The sequence below is a fragment of the Mustelus asterias genome, chromosome 4 (genome assembly GCF_964213995.1).
Source record: "Mustelus asterias chromosome 4, sMusAst1.hap1.1, whole genome shotgun sequence".
NCBI lineage: Eukaryota > Metazoa > Chordata > Chondrichthyes > Carcharhiniformes > Triakidae > Mustelus > Mustelus asterias.
The window spans coordinates 124,607,318-124,630,536 of record NC_135804.1 but is presented as its reverse complement, the minus strand read 5'-3'; the positions used below and the strand labels follow the sequence as shown (position 1 = coordinate 124,630,536).

Below are 23,219 nucleotides of genomic sequence, written 5' to 3'. Positions count from 1 at the left end.
AAGTTTCGAAAATAAATTCATAATTATTAAATGCACCATTTTGTTTTAGGAACCTTCTCCCTTTGCTGAGGGACATCCCAGGCTGAATTTTATTGCTAGCCTGTTGATCCCATTATTGGAATAGATTCTGGATTAGAATCCAGCTGGTTGAAATCCAGAATAGCAAAATGGCAGGAGATCGGGTGCAATATTCCCCGAGGCCAATTGAGAAACCATGCTAAGAGTGCCACTCATAGAATCGTAGAATCCCTACAGTGAAGAAAGAGGCCAGTTGGCCCATCAAGCCTGCACCAACAGCAATCCCACCCAGATCCTACCCCCATAATGCCACGTATTTACCCTGCTAACCCTCCTGATGCTAAAGGGTCAATTTAGCATGGCTAATCAACCCAACCCAACCCACACATCTATGGACATTCAATTAGGGATGGTGAATGGACACTATGTACAGCACACTCAAGCAGAACAACTGAAGGGGAAGGCAGCCGACAGCCTTCTCGGGTTAAGGGAGAAGGAGAGGCTATCACAAAAAGAGAGCACACTACTAATGTTGGAACCATTGGATTGATCCGCCTGGGAGGAAAACACTTCCTTCGAAGGCATTTGGCTGCAGATGGGCTGAATGAAACCGATATGCTCTTTGAAGATAACTCATTTTGCAATTATCTATTTCATAGATCATGTTAATATTTTAAAGATAACTTTTAGTTCTGGGAAGATTAAAGTTGTAAATGTAAGGTAATTAAAATTCTGAGCTTTGGAGATTTCCAGAACACCTAAAGGAGACAGCAGTTCAGAAGGTGACACATGTTTGTTTAATAAAGTCAGAATGGAAGGTATCGAGCCATAAAAGGGTAGCTGGGCTTACTTAACTAAAGAACTGGAGACATGGGCTGGAGTTTTCTGACCTCAGTATGAAGTGTACTTGAAAATTAGGTGCCAACCTAGAGAAGTTACAGAACAGGACAACATGCATGCTAAGCAGAAGAGGCAACGTGCTATAGATAGAGCCATGTGGTCCCACAACCAAATCTACAGTGGTGCTCACAGCTGTGGCAAAGAAAGCAACCAGCAGAGCGAGCTTAGAAGTATTGAAAAATAAAGCAGTACAAGGGACTGAGGCATCCAGAGTCAAGAGATAGAAAATGAAAGTTTAACCTTCGTTACCCTGGCAGGTAGGATAGCTGAGGAACAGTGGAGGATTTTTAAGGAGATCCTTTTCAGTTCTCAGCAAAAATATATTCCAGCAAAAAACAAGGATTGTAAGAAAAGGGAGAACCAGCCGTGGATAACGAAGGAAATAAAGGAGAGTATTAAAATAAAAACAGCTGCGTACAGAGTGGCCAAAAATAGTGGAGAAACAAGTGATTGGGAAAAATTTAAGAAACAACAAAGAGAGACTAAGAAAGCGATAAAGAAAGGAAGGATAGACTATGAAGCTAGGCTAGCAATTAATATAAAAAATGATAGTAAAAGTTTTTATAAATATATAAAAAGGAATAGAGTGGCTAGAGTGAATGTTGGACCCTTGGAGGACGAGAGGGGGGAGTTAATAGTGGGAAATGAGGATATGGCTGAGTCTTTAAATAAGTTTTTTGTGTCGGTCTTCACGGTGGAGGACACAAATAGTATGCCAAATATTAACGATAGAGGGTTGGCAGCAGGAGAAATACTTAATACGATTAATGTTACCAGAGAGGCAGTGCTGGGTAGACTAATGGGACTGAAGGTGGACAAGTCCCCGGGTCCGGATGGAATGCATCCCAGGGTATTGAAAGAAATGTCAGAGGTAATAGTGGATGCGTTAGTGATTATTTATCAAAACTCGTTGCATTCTGGGGTAGTGCCGGTTGATTGGAAAACGGCTAATGTTACGCCGCTGTTTAAAAAAGGAAGGAGACAAAAGGCGGGTAACTATAGGCCGGTCAGCTTAACGTCTGTAGTAGGGAAAATGCTGGAATCCATTATTAAAGAGGAGATAGCAGGGCATCTGGATAGAAATGGTTCGATCAATCAGACGCAGCATGGATTCATGAGGGGAAAGTCGTGCTTGACGAACATGTTGGATCTTTATGAAGATGTGACTAGGGCGGTTGATGGAGGAGAACCGGTGGATGCGGTGTTTTTGGATTTCCAAAAGGCGTTTGATAAGGTGCCCCATAAAAGGCTGCTGAAGAAGATTAGGGCACACGGAGTTGGGGGTAGTGTGTTAAAGTGGATTGGGGACTGGCTATCCGACAGGAAGCAAAGAGTCGGAATAAATGGGTGTTTTTCCGGTTGGAGGAAGGTAACTAGTGGCGTGCCGCAGGGATCGGTACTCGGGCCGCAACTGTTTACCATTTATATAGATGATCTGGAGGAGGGGACGGAGTGTAGGGTAACGAAGTTTGCAGACGACACAAAGATAAGTGGAAAAGTGAATCGTGTGGAGGACGGAGAAGATCTGCAGAGAGATTTGGACAGGCTGAGTGAGTGGGCGAGGATGTGGCAAATGGAGTATAACGTTGAGAAATGCGAGGTTATACACTTTGGAGGAAATAATAACAAATGGGATTACTATCTCAATGGAAACAAATTAAAACATGCTACCGTGCAAAGGGACCTGGGGGTCCTTGTGCATGGGACGCAAAAGCCCAGTCTGCAGGTACAACAGGTGATCAAGAAGGCAAATGGGATGTTGGCCTATATTGCGAGGGGGATAGAATATAAAAGCAGGGATGTCTTGATGCACCTGTACAGGGCATTGGTGAGGCCGCAGCTGGAATACTGTGTGCAGTATTGGTCCCCTTATATGAGGAAGGATATATTGGCATTGGAGGGAGTGCAGAGAAGGTTCACCAGGTTGATACCGGAGATGAGGGGTTTGGATTATGAGGAGAGGCTGAGGAGATTGGGTTTGTACTCGTTGGAGTTTAGAAGGATGAGGGGGGATCTTATGGAGACTTATAAGATAATGCGGGGGCTGGATAGGGTGGAGGCGGAGAGATTCTTTCCACTTAGTAAGGAAGTTAAAACTAGAGGACACAGCCTCAAAATAAAGGGGGGTCGGTTTAAGACAGAGTTGAGGAGGAACTTCTTCTCCCAGAGGGTGGTGAATCTCTGGAATTCTCTGCCCACTGAGGTGGTGGAGGCTACCTCGCTGAATATGTTTAAAGCGCGGATGGATGGATTCCTGATCGGTAAGGGAATTAAGGGTTATGGGGATCAGGCGGGTAAGTGGTACTGATCCACGTCAGATCAGCCATGATCTTATTGAATGGCGGGGCAGGCTCGAGGGGCTAGATGGCCTACTCCTGCTCCTATTTCTTATGTTCTTATTATGTTCTAACCTTTGAGAATAGCTGGCATTGAGGAGAATTCTCCAGAGGACTGTGGCATACCTATGCGTGGTCCCCAGAGAGGCAAATAACTTTAAGATTGATAATGCCTCTAGTATTAAATTGTAGATTGTTGTGTTACAGTGACGCTGTTGCATGATTATGGAAACTGTAGAAGCTTGAGTCCTGGATTTAACCTACCCCGCTGAGTAAGAACATAGTGGATTTGGGCCAAATGTTGGATTTGACTTAAATGGAGTGTGAAATGGGATGGGGTAGATATGATCAACCCTATATAATAACTTAAAAGATGTTTGATATTTCAAGAAATTGTAATGTTTCTTATTAGTTTGGAAAGATTTAGGTCAGGAATTCCATTTTGATGAGGCATACCAATCGTTTCTAACTTGCAACATACTATGCTGTGCATTTTGCTTTACTTTTTATAAAATTAAATTTGCATCAGTAAAAGTACACTGAGGTAGACCCGATCCATCCCACGGCACTATTTTGATAAAGAGCAGGGGAGCTCTGGTCAATATTTGTCCTTCAACCAAAAAGCTGGTCATCTGGTCATTATTACATTGCTGTTTGTGGGATATAGACGCATATTAACCAACTGTAATGTATACCCTACATTACAACTGTGACTTCACTTCAAAAATAATTCAAAATGGAAAATGCTGGAAAATCTCAGCAGGTCTGGCAGCCTCTGTAAGGAGAGAAAAGAGCTGACGTTTCGAGTCCAGGTGACCCTTTGTCAAAGCTTTGATAAAAGGTCATCTGGCCTCGAAACATCAGCTCTTTTCTCTCCTTAAACATGCTTCCAGACCTGCTGAGATTTTCCAGCATTTTCTCTTTTGGTTTCAGATTCCAGCATCTGCAGTAATTTGCTTTGATCAAAAATAATTCAATTTGCTGTAAAGCCCTTTGAGGTGTCCTGCAGTCATGAGATGGTGCTATATAAATTATTTTTCTTTATTCAATCATTTACAGAATGTGGTTATCATTGGCAAGACCAGCATATATTGCACATCTCCAAATTGCCCTTCGGAAGGTGGTGGTGAGCAGCCTTCTTGGGCGGTGTGGTGAAGGTATTCCCAAAGAACTACTGGGCTGACATTGAAGCAACCATGACATATTTCCAAGTCAGGATGGTTTGTGATTTGCAAGTGACCATAGGGGTGGAGCCCTTATCCTTTTGGAGGTCATAAGTGCTTGAGGTACTATTGAAGGAGTCTTGGTGAGCTGCTGCAGTACATCTTATAGATGACACACACTGCTGTCACAATGTGCTGGTCATGAAGAATATGAATGTAATGGATGGGGGGACAATCAAATGGGCTGCATGGTGTTGAGCTTGTTGTTGGAGCTGCATTCATTCAGGCAAGTTGAGAGTATTCCATTACACTCCTGACTTGTGCCTTGTGGGTGGTGGACAAGATGTTGAGAGGCAGAATTCCTTCCCTCTGACCTGCATTTGTTGATGCAGTATTTAAGTGACTGGTCCAGTTAAGTCTCTGGTCATTGATGGTGAGAGATTTACTGAATGTGAAGGAGATGGTCACTGTGTGGCACAACTATTTACCACTGACCAGCCCAGGCTTGGATGCTGATAGGTCTTGCTGCATGAGAAAATCCAAATGGTACTAAATAATGTGCAATCATCAGCAAATACAGGTCTGCCTTTATGAGGGGGGGAAAGATTATTGATGAAGAAGCTGAACATGGTGGGGCCTAGAACACTATCCTGAGAAACTACAGCAGTGAATTCCCGAGGCAGAGATGTTTGGACTCCAAGAGCCGCAACCATCTTCTTTTGTGTTCGATATGGCTCCATCCTGCTGACATTTCCCCACTGATTCTCATTGACTGAAATGTTATAAAGATGCCTTGGTGTCTAACTGGGTCAAATGATGTTCGTAAGTCAGAAAGAGTCATTCTCACCTCATCTGTTGAAATAAGCTTTCTGACAAATGTCGATCAAGATTGTAATGAGGTCTGGAGCTGAGTAGGCTTGGTACAACCCAAATAAAAGGAGTCTCAGCGATCAGGCTACTGATAAATAAGTACCACCTTACAGCACTGTTGACAACAATTTCATCACTTTCATGATGATTGAGAATTGGCTGATGGGCCGGTAATTGGCTGGATTGGATTTGTCCTGCTTTCTGTGGACAGGAAGTACCTCAGCAATTTTCCACACTGTTGTTAGATGCCAATGTTGTAATTCTTCTGGAAGAGCTTGACGAGGTGTGGAGCATAAGTCATCAGTACTATAACTACAAAGTTGCTGGGGTTCCTGTATCAATTGTGCTCAGTCATTTCTTGTCTCACATGGAGTGAATCAAATTAGTTGAAGACTGGTATCTGTGATAGTGGAGATTTCAGGAGGAGACCAGTACTTCGGGCTGAAGATGGTTGTAAACACTTCAGCATTGTATTAGCCACTCATGCACTGCACTCCACCATTATGAAGATGAGGACATTACCAGAGCCTTCTTCACCCATTAGTTAATTTGTTGCCCACCACCATTCATGACTGGATCTGGCAGGATTGCCGAGCTTTTATCTGGTCCGTTGGTTGTGGGATCACTTGGCTCTGTCTATAGCATGTTGCTTCTTCTGTTTAACATGCGTGTCCTGTCCTGTTCTGTAACTTCTCTAGGTTGGCACCTAATTTTCAAGTACACTTCATGTTGCTCTTGGCATTCTCTTCTCAACCCATTGAACAGGGTTGTTTGACTGCCTTGATAGTAATAGCAGAGTGAGGGATATGTTAGACCATGAGGTTACAGTTCATGGGGTGTACAACTCTGTTGTTGCTCATGGCACAAAGTGCCTCATGGATGGCCTGTTTAGATTTGCTATACCTGTTCTGAATCTATCCCATTAAAAACATTAGTAGTGCCACACATAAATGAAGTTTGGTATTCTTAGTATTAACATGGGACTGCATCTCCACAAGGTCCAAGAAGTTGTTACTTCTACCAATACTCTCATTGACATATACATCTGTGATAGGTAGACTGGTGAGGACTAAGTCAACAGGTTTGTTCTATGTATTGGTTCTCTCTCCATCTGCCACAAGCCCAGACTTCAGATGTGCCTTAAAAGATTGGGCCAGCTTGGTCAATAGCAGTGCTAGTGCTGCGCTGGTGATGGACACTGAAATCCCCTAATCTATCCTCAGTGTTTCTTCCAAGCGATGTTCTGCATGAAGGCATATTGATTCATTAGCTGAGGGAGGGCAATAAATGGTAATCCACAGAGATTTACTTGACCTGATTCCATGAATCAGTATGGGGTCTGGTTTCAATGTTGAAAATTCCCAGAGCCCTCCCAATAGTGTACTGCTGTGCCAACACCTCTGGTTGGCATGTCGAGCCAATGGGACAGACTATATCCGGGAACTTCGATGTAGCATTTGCTGCCAATTCCGGTGCCAAAGTCTTGACAGCTAGAGTATTTACAGACTATAATATAATCAGCCTTAAAGACTCTGAAATTTATATGGTTGCTTCTGTTCTATATGTCTGTGTCTGATTACAGAGGTTAACAATAACACGTATTAATAGGAATATATTTTTATATTTGTTGGCTTTTCGCATCTGCTGGTGCTTTTTTTTGCTGCTGTTCAAATTTATTCCTCTATTTTATTGTAAATACTATTGCAATAATGCTGTGTCATTGTTGTTGCTTTCTGCCTTGTTAGGTTAGAGACCACCCTCCGATTTCTACTGAGGGAAACACAGTGTTAAGACAGGCAGGACGTTACACCCAGACTAAAGAGAAAGCAAAACTCTTGTGTGCCTTGTGGAGGCTTATTGTTGCTGAGGTGACTGTGCCTTGAGAAACACTCACAGAAGAGTGGGCTAATCAAAGAGGCTTCCATACTTGTTTGGTGCATCTTCTTCCCTTTGAGACACCTATGAAGTCTTTTCTTACTTTCGGACTGCTTGGCTGATTATTCCTCTGATCCAGCAATGGCCAAACAAGGATCTGGCAGGAAAAACCCAGACATCGAACTTTTCATTAAGGTAAAATAAAGATGAAATTTTTAATAGAAAATTAGACAAAACCTTTCTCTGTGGTTGGGTCACGAGTGTATTTTGTTTTTTTTCATTCACAGTTTATTCTTTAAATGTCAACATTTAATTAAGTAAAGATTTAGCTTTTGTCTTAAATTCTTTTCCAAAATCTGAATTGTGGCTTGATTTAGAATGACACTATCTATCAATGAGTATTAAAATAAACTGAAAAATTGTGTGAATAACACAAAAAATGATAGCTATTTTTCATTTAGGGGTGTTTAACGCCAAGCTTGAAATTTACTTCGCTTTCTGTAGGGCTGGAAGCTAACAGCAGCCAGTAGAGAGTAAAGTTGCTGTTCGTGAGTGTTATGAAGCAAATTGAAGATTTGACAGGGGAAAGTGGAGTGTAATCTGTTCACCTAGCTCCAGTATTTCTCGTTAAAAAAGTTTATTTATTTGTCACAAGTAAGGTTTACATTAACACTGCAATAAAGTTATTATGAAATTCCCCTAGTCGCCACATTCCAGCACCTTTTTGAGTCAATGCACCTAACCAGCACGTTTCTCAGATTGTGGGAGGAAACCCCCAGAGCACCCAGAGGAAATCCACGCAAACATGGGGAGAACATGCAAACTCCATACAGACAGTGACCCAAGCCAGGAATCGAACCTGGGTCCCTGGCGCTGTGAGGCAGCAGTGCTAACCACTGTGCCACCGTGTCGCCCATCAATTTTAAAAGGAACACAGAACCTGGCAAGTAAATATTGTTAAAATTGAACCAGGTCTTGGGTCAAGGCAGGGGGATGGACTGACTCCTTGAACCCAAACAGGAGCCAAACCAATAATAAAACAGAACATCTCATTGTGTTTCATTGCCTCGAATGTTTATAACTTAGCTGAGGTAACACTTCCCATAATATAATAACCCTTTCCTGTCTTTTTCCATCCTGCACTAGGCATTGACTGCCCCTTGTTCTTTTCCAACTTAACAGTCCTTGCCTGCTTCCTGATTGCTTAAGCCTTCTTGTCCAAGATGCAACTTGAATTGATCAGATTTGTAAGACATGTATTGATCTTCTTTGCCTCAAAATAACATGCCTTTAGAAAAATCATCACAATAGAGGATGTGGCTTCAACTGAATAAATCACTCCTGTCATTATATAATGTCCTACAAAGACTGTGTAGCTCTCACATATCACACACAAAACAATATGTAGCAAAGAATGCGCAAATCATTCCGTAGATGATTTCAGATGATGGCCTTGTTGTATGAACGCTATTGGATCTGAAGCTCAAGAAAGAATTATTGCTTCAGCATTCTGACAATTTGGTTTTGTGCTAGTATATGCCTCAAGCAATATTAGCGATAGCCACTTAATTGTTCATTTTTACCCCTATTTTGTTGTTTCGCATCTTGGAACATTTATGCTGCAGGTTTAGTATGAAGTGACTTCTAGATGTTAAATTAGCAGTCTAAAGTCTAGAGTCACACGCTGAGCTGCCTCTCAAGTGAAGTAAAGGTGTCAACTGTACTTCAATTGGAAACACTCTTTCTTGTGAATTGCTAGTTCTGGGTTCAAATAACCCAGTAAGAAGTTTAACAACACCAGGTTAAAGTCCAACAGGTTTATTTGGTAGCAAAAGCTACACAAGCTTTCGGAGCCCCAAGCCCCTTCTTCAGGTGAGTGGGAATTCTGTTCACAAACAGGGCATATAAAGACACAAACTCAATTTACATGAATGATTCACATCATTCAAATAACCCTCCAGGGCCTGAGCGTAAAAATCAAGGTTGGCACTCCAGTGCGGTACCGAGAAAGTGCTGCACTGTTAGAGATGCCGTCTTTTGGATAAAATGTTAACTGGAGGCCCCGACTGCCTGCTTGAGTAAATATAAAAGATCCCATGGTCATTTAGCAGCAGGGGAGTTCTCCCCAGTGAGTTTGTCAATATGTTTTCCCGAGTCAATATCACAAATTATCTGGTGATTATCACATTGCTGTTTGTGGAAGCTTGCTGTGTGCAAATTGGTTGCCATGCTTCCTATCTTATAGTAGTGACTATGCTTCAAAAGTGAGTACTTTGAGACAGCTGATGGTCATGAAAAGTGCTATATAAATGCAACTCTTTCTGTTAAGAGGGTCAAGGATTCTCTGGACACTGTAATCCCGATGTGGAGATGCCGGTGTTGGACTGGGGTGAACACAGTAAGAAGTCTCACAACACCAGGTTAAAGTCCAACAGGTTTATTTGGTAGCAAATACCATAAGCTTTCAGAGCACTTTAACCTGGTGTTGTGAGACTTCTTATTGTGCCCACCCCAGTCCAACACCGGCATCTCCACATTAAAAATACAAAACACATTAAAACTTAATCTCTTACTTTTATTAAAGGCAATTTGACGAAGGAGCAGTGCTCCGAAAGCTTATGGTATTTGCTACCAAATAAACCTGTTGGACTTTAACCTGGTGTTGTGAGACTTCTTACACTGTAAACCCACCAACCCTTAACTGGTATTCTCCCCTTCTCACCCTCCAAATACATACATTTCAAACTTTTGTGAGTCAGCTTTAAGTGTGCATCTAGGTGTGTGCAGTATTCTCTCCTAAATAGGAGCCAAGCAAGAGAGAATCTGCATTTAGCTTGGATTCTAACCAGTATAAACATACCCTCAAAGGACTAACAGGGTAAGAAGCTCATTTCTAAACTCTGCTGATTGTGTTCCGACAGTGTACGTTTGAGAAGTCATCAGTGAACTTTATCAGTCATTTCCTGATGGTGAAGTTTGGCTGTTACCCCTGTGATGGATGCCTTATCTAAAAAAAACAGTGGTGTCAGAAAATGAAGCTTCAAGCACTTTGAAAATTAAATGCTATTTCAGATATATACTAGCACAAGTCAAATGGCAAAAAAATGTGAGAAATTCTAAGTGGAGTGTTCAAATTCAAATATGCAGCAATGTATTTTCTCCATCCCTAAAAAGACATAAAAATAAATTGTTAGTGCCTCTGTTATAGTACTGGAGAGAGAGATTTGGTAAGAAAATATTTATGAATTGACATCACCAGCAATGATTCCCAACTCTTCAGTGACTGAGATAATCGGTGAATTATTCATTTGGAAATTAATATTAACTTTGCTGTATTTCTCAAGCAGCATTAACATCAGAACAAAAACAATATAGCACAGGAACAGGCCCTTTGGCCCATCAAGCCTGTGCCGATTTCTAATCCTTATTTAGACCCACTACGTATTGCCCATACATAGCTTCTAGCCCTCTGTTCACCGCCCCTTCATGTGTCTATCAAGATATACCTTGAATATTGCCAACGTGCCTGCTTCCACAACCTCCACTGGCAGTGCATTCCAGGCACCCCCATCACCCTCTGTGTGAAAAACTTTCCCAGCACGTCTGCCCTAAACTTTCCCCTCTTACCTTGAACCTTTGCCCTCTTGTAGTTCACTTTTCCACCCTGGGAAAAAAAAGTAAGAGATAGCACAGTGGTTAGCACTGCTGCTTCACAGCTCCAGGGTCCCGGGTTCGATTCCCGGCTTGGGTCACTGTCTGTGTGGAGTTTGCACATTCTCCTCGTGTCTGCGTGGGTTTCCTCCGGGTGCTCCGGTTTCCTCCCACAGTCCAAAGATGTGCGGGTTAGGTTGATTGGCCAGGTTAAAAATTGCCCCTTAGAGTCCTGAGATGCGTAGGTTAGTGGGATTAGCGGGTAAATATGTGGGGGTAGGGCCTGGGTGGGATTGTGGTCGGTGCAGACTCGATGGGCTGAATGGCCTCCTTCTGCACTGTAGGGTTTCTATGATTTTCTTTTTCTATGATTAAGTTTTAATGTGTTTTGTATTTTTAATGTGGAGATGCCGGTGTTGGACTGGGGTGGGCACAATAAGAAGTCTCACAACACCAGGTTAAAGTCCAAGACCTGTTAGACTTTAACCTGGTGTTGTGAGACTTCTTAATGTATTTTTGAATTTCAAATGTCATTGCTAGTTACTGACTTTGATCACTGAATTGAGACCATTACTTAATCATTTTTACATCTTGCCTATTCCAAGCAATCTAACCCTTTAACGAATTTGTGTACTATCTGAGAAACAGGGAGTCTGAGATGAAATTTTCAAGCACTTGCAAATTTCATGTTATTTAACATTACCAATCTAAAAATCCTAAAGTCCTGGTTATAATTTATTGACTTGGAAATGCTTTGGATCATCTTGAGCTTGAGAAAAGAGCTATATAAATGTAAGGTTTTTCCCACTAACTTTATAGCACTGCGAATAGCTAAATAGAGAGTTCAAACTAGACTGTTCTAGTCATCCCCTACGACTGAAGTTATAAAATCATCCTCAGTTTTCTCTTCAATGATGTATTCAACATAATGTTCAGTCTCTTTCATTATTCTTTTAAAAGACAATATTGTGGACTATTTTATTAAGAACCTAAGATTCTGCTATTCGTCTCTTACCCAGGCTGGTTTCGATGGAGAGAACATAGGAAACTGCCCCTTCTGCCAACGTCTCTTCATGGTTCTATGGCTGAAAGGAGTTGTCTTTAATGTAACGACGGTGGATATGAGAAAGTAAGGTCCAGAGAACTGGGGAGGGCATTTAATACTTTACTTTAGACTCTATTAGAAAACCTGTTGCCCTCTGTGATTTGTGAGCAAGGGATGGCAGATTAAAAGGGGTGTCCTGTACTGCTCCAAAATTGAGCCAAGGTGAATAGTTAGTATTCATTTACCTGGTGACTCTTGTGTTTATTAAGGCCACAGTTAGTATAATTTTTAAACTGCTCATATAGTCATGTTCGGAAAATTTTAATTGTTGAGGAAATGTTTGACAACGCCCAGGCAGTTGTGCATCATTGCAGCATAATTCAAACTTGTGATGAGAAAGTTATTTTAAAGGAATTGGAGTGTGCTTGCAGCTGGGTTCCACCCAGATTCCTTGGAACACAGCCTCCCACAGGACTGATAGCTTCCAGTGTTCATTCTGTTGTCCTGATTTCTAAAGGCCCTGACGATTGTTGCCTCATGGAGCACTGTTGTGCAGGGATTCTACAACTCAGGATTTTGAAATTAGGCATCTCTGAACATCGCCAGTCACTGCTAACAGTCAGTGAGAGGAGACTTTTATTCTGTACCTGAGACAAAATGCCTTGGATAGTGACAGGGGAGAGATATGGAGATCGAGACTGGGAGCGTGTTAGTGGTGGGGTCAAAAGGAATGCCCAAGTTTTCCCTGCATGTCATCGAGTTTTAACTCCATTGTTTATGCTTTTTGTCCTGACAAACCCTCGCCTAGAAATCAGCTTGATTAAGAGGCTTGACTGTCATTTGGCTAAGGAGGGCTCTGGAACAGGCTCCAGAAGCTCATCGAGCCAATCAGTGACCCTGGTGGGTTCGATCTGAAGTGATCTGATCCATGACCACAGGAGACCAGGGGTTGGGGGGAGTTCAATTCCAAGATAGAAAGTTTCAGATATCTGATCCTGGATAGTCCAATCCCTGACCATGGGGGTTAAGTATATTTATGGTTATGGTGGAGGAACTGGGAGGGGGAGGGGAGTGGGGAGGGGGGAGAGACTGGAAGCACTCCTCCTCCTTCTGGCAGTGCTATAAATGCCATTTACCTCCTCATCACATTTCTCCTTGCCTCCTTCCAAATGTGTCCACTCTCACAAGGCCCTGGAAATCTGTCAGCCACTGTTAAACTTGTAAAACAAGTTAAATTGGAGGCCACTAGCCACATTAAAATATTTAAATGGTCAACGCCTCTCCTGGAGAACATCAGTTGCTGACACTAACTATTTCACCTACTTTAAGACAGAGGTGGGCAGGTTTAGGTCAGCGTTCAGATTTTTAAAAATTTTCGCATTTGATCTGACTCTAATCCACCCTCTTTTGGATTTTAAAGTTCACCCCACCTTAATCTTATTTCTACATTATGCTATAGAGTCATACAGTTATACAGTGCAGAAAATCGAGTATATCGAATCTGCAACAATAACTACCGCTAAAGTTACACTAGTCCCATTTTCCTGCACTTGGCCTATATCCTCAAATGTTATGATGTTTCAGATGCTCATCCAAATACTTTTTAAAGGTTATTATGTTCCCAGCCTCCACTCCTTCCCCAGGCAGTGCAATCCAGATTCCCACCATCCTCTGGGTGAAAAAATGTTTTCTCAAATCATAAAATCATAGAATCCCTACACTGCAGAAAGAGGCCATTTGGCCTCTTGAGTCTGCACCGACAATCCTACCTAGACCCCACATATTTATCCCACTAATCCCTCTAACCTACGCATACCGAGACACTAAGGGGCAATTTAGCATGGCCAATGAACCTAACCTGCACATCTTTGGACTGTGGGGGGAAACCGGAAACGCACACAGACACGGGGAGAATGTGCAAACTCCACATAGACAGTGACCCAAGCCGGGAATCAAACCCGGGTCCCTGGAGCTGTGAGGCAGCAGTGCTAACCACTGTGCCACTGTGCTGCCCTCTGAATCTTTTGCCCCTTACACTAAAACTGTACCCCTCATGATTGTCCACTCAACCAAGAAGAACAGCTGCTTCCTATTAACCCTGTCCATTTCCCTCATAATCTTATACACCACAATCATGTCCCCCCATCAGCCTTCTCTGCTCTAGAGAAAACAATCCAAGTCAATCCAGTCTCTCCTTATATGCTCCATCCCAGGCAACATCCTAGTGAATCTCCTTTGTACCCCTCTAGTGCAATGACATCCTCCCTATAGTGAGGTGACCGGAACTACACATAGTACTCCAGCTATGGCCTAACCAACATTCTGCACAGCTCCAACACTACCTCCTTGCTCTTATACTCTATGCCATGACTGATAAAAGCAAGTGTCCTATCTGCCTTTTTAACTATCCTAATTACATGTTCTATTGCCTTCAGGGATCTGTGAATAAGTACCCCAAGATCCATCTGTTCCTCTGAGCTTCCTAGTGGCCTGTCATTCATAAAATACTCCCTTGTCTAGTTATTTCTTCTAAAGTGCATCACCTCCCACTTATCAGGTTAAATGCCATCTGCCACTGCTCTGTACATCAGACCAACCCATCTATATCTTCCTGTAACCTTTTTCTTCACTATTAACTACCCTACCAATCTTGGTGTCCTCTGCAAGCTTGCCTACCATTCCCCCACACTAACATCTATATCATTTATGTATATAACAAACAACAAGGGTCTCAGCACTGAACCTTGAAGACCAGCCTGCAGTCACTCAAACAACTTTTTACCATCACCCTTTGTTTCCTATCACTAAGCTAGTTTTGGATCCATCTCACCAAGTTTCCCTAATTCCATGCGCTTCAACCTTCTCAATCTGTCTCAGTGGGATCTTGTCAAAGGCTTTGCTAAAATCATAGATTCCTACAATGCAGAAGGAAGCCATTTGGCCCATTGAGTCTTCACCAACCACAATCCATATAAACTACATCAACTGAATTTCCCTCATCCACACACTCGATCACATCTTTGAAAAACACTATCAGAATCATAGGATACTACAGTGTAGAAGATGCCCTTCGGCCTATCGAGTCTGCACTGGTGCATGAAAGGTCCTGAATGCCCACTTAATCCCACTTGCCAGCATTTGACCCATAGCCTTGAATGTTATGGCGTGCCAAGTACTCACCCAGCTACTTTCTAAAGGATGTGAGACATCCCACCTCCATCACCCTGCCAGACAGTGCATTCCAGACTGTCACTACCTTCTGGGTAAAAATGTTTTTCCTCAAATCCCCCCTAAACCTCCCACCCATCACTTTTAACTTGTGTCCCCTTGTAACTGGCACTTCAACTAAGGAGAACAGCTGCTCCCTATCCACCCTGTCTATAGGGAGTAGGCTATCCAATGTGTTAGGCATGATGTCCCTCTGACAAAGCCATGCTAACTGTGGTGAACCATCGTTGGTTCCCACTGTGGGATTGTTCTAATGTTGTTGTTGGGTTGTTCTAATGTTGTTGTTGGGCTAGGGTGGGATTGATACACCTGTGGTTGTAACTGTTGTGGCACATCCCAGTCGGGCTCCGCCTCCTGGGAGAGGTATAAGACCTCCTGCTCGGGCGGGACCTCTTCAGTCTGGGATAGTGTGTTAAAGTTCTGATAGTTCCATTGTTAGTTAATAAAAGCCTTCTTTTACCGAAGCTTTGTGCCTCATGTCAAATTGATGCGCATCACTAACTATCCCTAATTAACCCATGCCTTTCCAAATGGCGATTCATTCTCTCTTTCAGAATTTCCTCCAAAGATTTCCCTACCACAAACATGAGACTCACCGGTCTGTAATTTCCTGGTTCATCTCTATTATCCTTCTTGAAAAGTGGAACCACATTAGCTGTCCTGCAGTCCTCTGGCACTTTCTCCGCAGTAAGGAGTCTAACAACACCAGGTTAAAGTCCAACAGGTTTATTTGGTAGTAAACGCCACTCCATCTGACGAAGGAGCAGCGCTCCGAAAGTTAGTGGTGTTTGCTACCAAATAAACCTGTTGGACTTTAACTTGGTGTTGTTAGACTCCTTACTGTGTTTACCCCAGTCCAACGCCGGCATCTCCACATCATGACTTTCCCCGCAGCCAGAGAGGAGTTAAAAAATTGTTTCTGAGTCCTTGCATTTTTCTGCCTCACCTTCAACAGCAACCTGGGATGCAATTTATCAGGGCCTGGGGATTTGTCCATTTTTAAACCCATCAGAGCATTTCCTATGTCAAAATATGCAAGTTCCTCATGGTCCCTTTTCCTGAATTCTGTACCTACATTCTCCTTTTCCTGAGTGAAGACCAATAAGAAGTATTCATTGAACACTCTTCTACTGTCCTGCGGTTTCACACGCACATTTCCCCCTTGGTCACTAGTAGGCCCTACTCTTTCCCTGGTTAACCTCTTTCCCTTAATGTACTTATAAAATGTCTTAGGTTTTTTTTCCCTAATCTTGTTCGCATGCTCCTTTTCGCTCTGCTAATTGCTTTCTTAAGCTCCCTCTTGCACTTTCTAAATTCTTCTCGGGTCGCAGCTGAATTGCTCCCTTTGTACTTGATAAAAGCCTTTCTCCTCTTCCTTATCTAGTCTTGAATTGTCCTAGACATCTAGGGTTCCCTGAACTTATATTGTACCTACATTTCTCCCTATACAGAACATATTGGACCTCTCCCCAGTTCCTTTTTGTATGCTCCCCCACATGCTCCACCATAGACTTTCCCACAAGGAACTTGACCCAGTCAACCTTGGTCAGATCCTGCCTTATTTTAATAAGATAAAATGTTGCAATCATGTATTTCCATTATTTTACTGACAACAGTTCTAATCCTCACAGGAGACCAGAAGAATTGAAAGATCTGGCCCCGGGCACCAATCCTCCATTTCTTGTCTTCAATGGAGAGCTGAAAACTGATTTCATCAAGATTGAAGAGTTTCTTGAGGAGACACTTGCGCCACCCAGGTATAAAATATAGACCATATTAGGAATTTTGCTGTAACTATGAAAAAGTAACTTCAGTTCAGTTATCAAGACCAGTAAATTCCTCCTCGATGGTTTGGGCAATGATTGAGAGGTGAAACATCGGGATACAAGAGGGGCAAATGGCAAGAACGGAAACTAGAGATCAAAGATGTCAGGAAATAGAGGTTGATTTAAATAATCTGTATTTGTATTGTTGATACTAGGAATAATGTGTAGCTTTAAGTAAGTTTACTTTCATGGTTCTGTATTTGAAAGGGTTAATGACTTCAATTTGGTTCAGGTGCCTGTGTGGTAATGAGAGTTTACGACAAGAAAGCAAGCAGGTATTAAAGGACAACTAGGCTGTTGCTTAGCAACCAGGAGCCAATCAGGCTAGAAAGAACTTTTGAGTTTGGGAACGAGGAGAAGCTGAACAGGATCAGGGAGCGAGCCCCGACCTGGTTGTGAGTTCATTCTGGGACGAGCAGGGTCTTAGACAGGAAGCCCACTCATCCCTGATAAGGCCAGTTAATTGGCACTTAAGAACCTTCTCCCCCAATTTTTAGGGGAGTTTTTCAGGGGTGGGGGGAAGGCCGGAAAAACCAAAGTTCAATCTCAGACGGGAAGGTTGGGAGTTGGGGGTGGGGCACCTCCATCAGAAGCCCCCTTCTGACTTGGAGCACCCTCCCCTGAAGACCCAGTCACCTCTGGACCTCCCTGAGACCCAACTGACCCCCTTCACGCACCCTCAGACTTTCCCCGCCCTCTGTGCCCTGGGACCCCAGTTCTTCTCTGGGTTCTGTGACTTTGTTCCAGGCAGCTCCTTGCAACTCCTCTTTTGGCCACTGTAGTGCTGTGCCTAGAGGGACTGGCGAGTTGCTGGCCAATCTGACTGGCTGAGGTGGGACTTCCTCCCGACTGAGTTTGGAAGTCCAGCCTTACGCCAATCAACATTCGTTGAGAGCATGATGTGGCATTGCGGGTGTTGGAGTCAGTGGAGATGTGTTCCTTAAAAATCCAAAATATTCAGGCACTGGTCAACACCTATGTAACTCGGTAACTGACTCCCAACTCACCTCCCGACGTCCCTGACTATCCCCATGACCCCCCTGACCCAATTTACCAAGTCCCACCTGAGCCAACCCGACTCTCCATTGACCTAACCCGATTATCCCTAGATCTACCTATCCATTCACTACCTATCTTATTACCACCCTACCCACCTACCAAACTACCCACCTGCCATCTGGCCATCTTACCTACCTTCCTGCTACCCTACTCACTTGCCACTGTGCCCTTTTACTCACCCAACACCCTTACCCATACCAGCTTCTTATCCACCTACATTATATACATTTACCTTGTCTCCGTAGCTGTTTTTAAAATAGCTTTGGGATTTTTAATTCTTTCCTTACCGGAATATAGAAGTGAGTGCAGTAAAAAAAAAAGGGGGTTTGTTTTCCGCATAGAAATCATAGAAATCATAGAAACCCTACAGTGCAGAAGGAGGCCATTCGGCCCATCGAGTCTGCACCGACCACAATCCCACCCAGGCCCTACCCCCACATATTTTACCTGCTAATCCCTCTAACCTACGCATCTCTGGACTCTAAGGGGCAATTTTTAACCTGGCCAATCAACCTAACCTGCACATCTTTGGACTGTGGGAGGAAACCGGAGCACCCGGAGGAAACCCACGCAGACACGAGGAGAATGTGCAAACTCCACACAGACAGTGACCCGAGCCGGGAATCGAACCCGGGACCCTGGAGCCGCATAGATTCTCTGTGTTCCAGTGGTGAGATTTGCGCCACTGAGTCAGATGTGAAGGATGTTCCATTGAAAGACCACCCTGAAATGTCGGTGGAGGAATGATCAGCGTTGAAAATAAGGGCCGTGATTCTCCCAAAAGCGCTGAATTGGCAGGAAAACTGTTCTAAATCCCAGCTGTTTTGTCAGTTCAACTTCTCGCTCGAATCTCCCCACTCTGGGCACTGCAGAGGTCACAATCGTGAATATGATTAAAAACCCAGGGGGGTGGGACCTATGCAGTGGTCCCGATCTGTCAGTCTCCCCGTTTGCTGGCCAGCTCCATCACTGGCCAGCCCGGGACCCCCCCTCCCCCCCCCACCCCCCTGTGCTGCCCCTCCAGCCCCCTCCCACAGCCTGATTGCAGTCCCCACACAATTCCTGAGCCAGCCCTTACCCCCCCCCCCCGAAGAGTGCCCCAATGTCCAGCCCACCACTCCCCCCCCCCACCCCAGCAGTTGCGATCCCCCCACTCCCCTCACCCTGGTAGATACCCCCCCCCCCCCCCCCGCTTACCCCCCGGGGTCAGACACCCCCGGGAGGCAGGCCCCCCCACCTCCACCGATCACCCTTCGGACCTGCCCACAATAGGCCCCACCCTCTTGGCACTGCCCGTGCCCGATGGGCAGTGCCAAGGGCACAGGCTGGCACTGCTAGGGTGCCATGCCCAGGGGGCACCCCCACCCCCGCCTGACCCCCTGGGGTACCCAGATTGCCCCCCTTCATTCCGGTGGGGTCTCCCGCTAGTTCCCCGAATGTGGGGAGCTACTCTAAACTTTGCCGGAATGAAGTACCCCTGGCGGGATGGGAGATTTAATTGGGACCGCTAAGTTCCTGATAATGAAATGTAAGACATTTTAAACATATTAACAAAATATTCAAATTACTAATCTGTCTTCCTGCCAGTTTGCAGCATGTCTGGCCTGCGGCTGTTTGCCGACTCTGGGAGATGCGCATGCATTCCTGACGCATGCGAAAGTTCTGGAACAAGGCCGGCGACGCGCATCTCCCACCCCGACCCACCAGAAACGTTGCGGGTGGGGATGGGAGAATCGCGGCCAAGGTTTCCGGTCCTGCTTGGAAGATCTGGTCCATATGTTTGGTTATATATTTATATAGTGTATTTCTTACCTATCCAACTCAAAGTATTGAAAACAATGAACACTAGTTATTGTTATAATGTAGGCCATAGGTTTTACCTTGGCTTCTCCTTCCACACTTTAAGATTTGATTTGATTTATTATTGTCACATGTATTGACATACAGTGAAAAATATTGTTTCTTGTGCGCTATACAGACAAAACATACCGTTCATAGAGAAGGAAACGAGAGAGTGCAGAACGTAGTGTTACAGTCATAGCTAGGGTGTAGAGAAAGATCAACTTAATGCAAAGCAAGTCCATTCAAAAGTCTGACAGCAGCAGGGAAGAAACTGTTCTTGAGTTGGTTGGTACGTGACCTCAGACTTTTGTATCTTTTTTCCAATGGAAGAAGGTGGAAGAGAATGTCTGAGGTATGTGGGGTCCTTAATTATGCTGGCTGCTTTGCCGTGGCAGCGGGAAATGTAGACAGAGTCAATGGATGGGAGGCTGGTTTGTGTGATGGATTGGGCTACATTCATGACCTTTTGTAGTTTCTTGCGGTCTTGGGGAGAGCAGAAGCCATACCAAGCTCTGGTACAACCAGAAGGAATGCTTTCTATGCTGCATCTGTAAAAGTTGGTGAGAGTCATAGCTGACATGTCAGATTTCCATAGTCTTCTGAGAAAGTAGAGACATTGGTGGGCTTTCTTAACTATAGTGTCAGCATGGGGGGGGGGGGGGGGGGGGGGCCAGGACATGTTGTTGGTGATCTGAACACCTAAAAACTTGAAGCTCTCGACCCTTTCTACTTCGTCCCCATTGATGTAGACAGGGGCATGTTCTCCTTTACGCTTCCTGAAGTCGATGACAATCTCCTTTGTTTTGTTGACATTGAGGGAGAGATTATTGTTGCCACACCAGTTCACCTGATTCTCTATCTCATTCCTATACTCTGTCTCGTCATTGTTTGAGATCCGACCCACTACAGTGATGTCATCAGCAAACTTGAAAATCGAATTGGAGAGGAATTTGGCCACACAGTCATAGATGTATAAGGAGTATAGTACGGGGCTGAGAACACAGCCTTGTGGAGCATCGGTGTTGAGGATGATCGTGGAGGAGGTGTTGTTGCCTATCCTTATTGATTGTGGCCTGTGAGTTAGGAAGTTCAGGATTCAGTCGCAGAGGGAGGTGCCGAGGCCCATGCCACGGAGTTTGGAGATGAGTTTCGTGGGAATAATAGTGTTGAAGGCTGAGCTATAGTCAATAAATAGGAGTCTGACATAGGTGTCCTCGTTATCTAGGTGTTCCAGGGTTGAGTGCAGGGCCAGGGAAATGGTGTCTGCTGTGGACCTGTTGCGGCGATAGGCAAACTGTAGTGGATCCAGGCAGTCCGGGAGGCTGGAATTGATTCGTGAGAGTCTGGAATTGATTCGTCAGTTCCATCCTTTTGTGTGCTATTACATTTTGTAGCGAATATTTCTATTGCTATACCCTAAAACCAGTTTCTGCAATGATATCAGTGTTTTATTTGGGGCTGTGACACACTATTTCAGGTGCTAAGACAGGTGAGAGCCCAGGCACATTTGACCCCAGCTACCCGTCAACCAAACTTTGGTTTTCTACCGGAGAGTCACATGAATGCACAATGGGGCCAGCAACAACATTCAATTCATGTGGACTTATTGCCTTCTTATCAATCTAATTGAAGCAGCCTAAATATACCGCCATGTAGGTCGACACTTTGCATATTAAACCTTTGAATGGGCACTTCTTCACACTTAACATTCACATGTGAGGTGGCAAAACCTGATGGGTATATTTTGGGCATTTTAATTGGAATGAAATTGACACCATTGTTCGTTTTCCATCAGCTGGAAAAGCAAAGGGGCTATGCAAATCAAAGGTTCTCCACAATAGGTCTCAAATGTTAGTGTGTTTAAGCTGGCTGAAAGCATGGTTTAAAAGAAAATGAAACGAACAGCATCACTTGGTCAGGATGAACATAATTCAATGGAGAAGAAAACTTGTTAAACTCATCCAAGCGAATTAGGAAAATTTAAATAACCAGCAGCCCTGAGACTTAATGAAAGATCATTCAAATTGGAGTCAGTGCTCTGTCATTACTCTGTGACTAAAGGGATTCTTCATTTATTGTTTACTGATGATAATAATAGCTGGAAGCTGGATTTTCATTCATGTACATCTGGGGGAAAGAGAAAACAATCTGGTAGTGTTGATGGAGCAGGAGCTGACTGCTTTGATCATGTATAAAGGGTACATGAATGGTGACGCCGATGACCCACATCTAATTCAGACCAGATGAGGATGCTGGAAATCTGAAATAAGAACATAAACTACCAGAAATACTCAGCAGTTCCAGCAGCATCTGCAGGGAGAGAAGCAGAGTTTACGTCACAGCTTGAACTTTGTCAAACTGCTTGATATTCATGTCTGTGTTTCATTCAGAATCACCAAGTCGATCGGGTTGTACAAAGTTACAGTTCAAGAATTCTCTGAGAATGTGAAACACATTCTAGTATGAGGGAGGCTCGAGAGAAGGAGAAATGGCTGCAGGAAGGTCCTTACTTCATGTCCTTACTTCATGCAATCATTTGATTTGATTCGATTTGATTTATTATTGTCACATGTATTAGCATACAATGCAAAGTATTGTTTCTTGCGCACTATACAAACAAAGCATACCATTCATAGAGTAGAAAATGAGAGAGTGCAGAATGTAATGTTACAGCCATAGCTAGGGTGTAGAGAAAGATCAACTTAATGCAAGGATGGTCCATTCAAAAGTCTGACGGCAGCAGGGAAAAAGCTGTTCTTGAGTCATTGTGGTGACCTTCCCACTACTCTCACAAGCAATGTGGACACTTCCCTTCCATTTTTACCGAGAGCTAGCTGTGCTGTGGTGGGCAAGACAGAGAACTAGTGAGAACTACAGCAGTTTACATAGTCCCAACTCCTGGGACTATTTAAATATGATGAGCCAGTCAAAGGAAGGTTTTTGCTCAAATTTGGGTATGGTGGAAAGTGGGGAAAGGAAAATATCCAATGGTGAATTTGGGAATAAGGAATTCTGTTGTTTTCCAATGTGAGAAACAAAGTAGAGAAATGTATGTATGCACAAAAACACAAGATCTCAAGAGATAAGAAAAGGCATAGACCATTTGGCTCACCAAATGATCTGCCATTTAGCACAATCATGGCTGATCATGGGCTTCAACACCACTTTCCTGCCTGTCCTCATATCTCTTGATTCCTTGAGAGACCAAACCTCTGTCTATCCCAGCCTGAAATATATTCAGTGACAGAACATCCACAGCCCTCTGCAGTATGGAATTCTAAAAAATTCATAACACTTTGAGTGAAGATATGTCTCCTCATCTCAACCCCTTATCTTGAGGCATTGCTCTCATGTTTTGGATTCTTCAGCTTTAGAAACAATCTCTCAGTGTCTATCTACCCTTTCA

The 23,219-nt window shown here is 43.8% G+C and overlaps 1 protein-coding gene across 3 annotated transcripts in view; it reads left to right on the top strand.

Annotated features, from left to right (window-relative positions):
• The window catches only part of LOC144492972 (chloride intracellular channel protein 2-like), a 50,434-nt gene that overhangs the window by 11,671 nt on the left and 15,544 nt on the right, over positions 1–23,219 (top strand). For all 3 annotated transcript variants that reach the window (XR_013497657.1, XM_078211702.1, XM_078211701.1), the window contains exons 2-4: positions 7,033–7,357; positions 11,833–11,942; positions 16,718–16,843. Coding sequence is in view for 2 of the 3 variants with exons in the window: in XM_078211702.1 (XP_078067828.1) it covers positions 7,304–7,357; positions 11,833–11,942; positions 16,718–16,843 (290 nt within the window). In the remaining variant the exon portion in view is untranslated. The remainder of the gene's footprint in view (positions 1–7,032; positions 7,358–11,832; positions 11,943–16,717; positions 16,844–23,219) is intronic.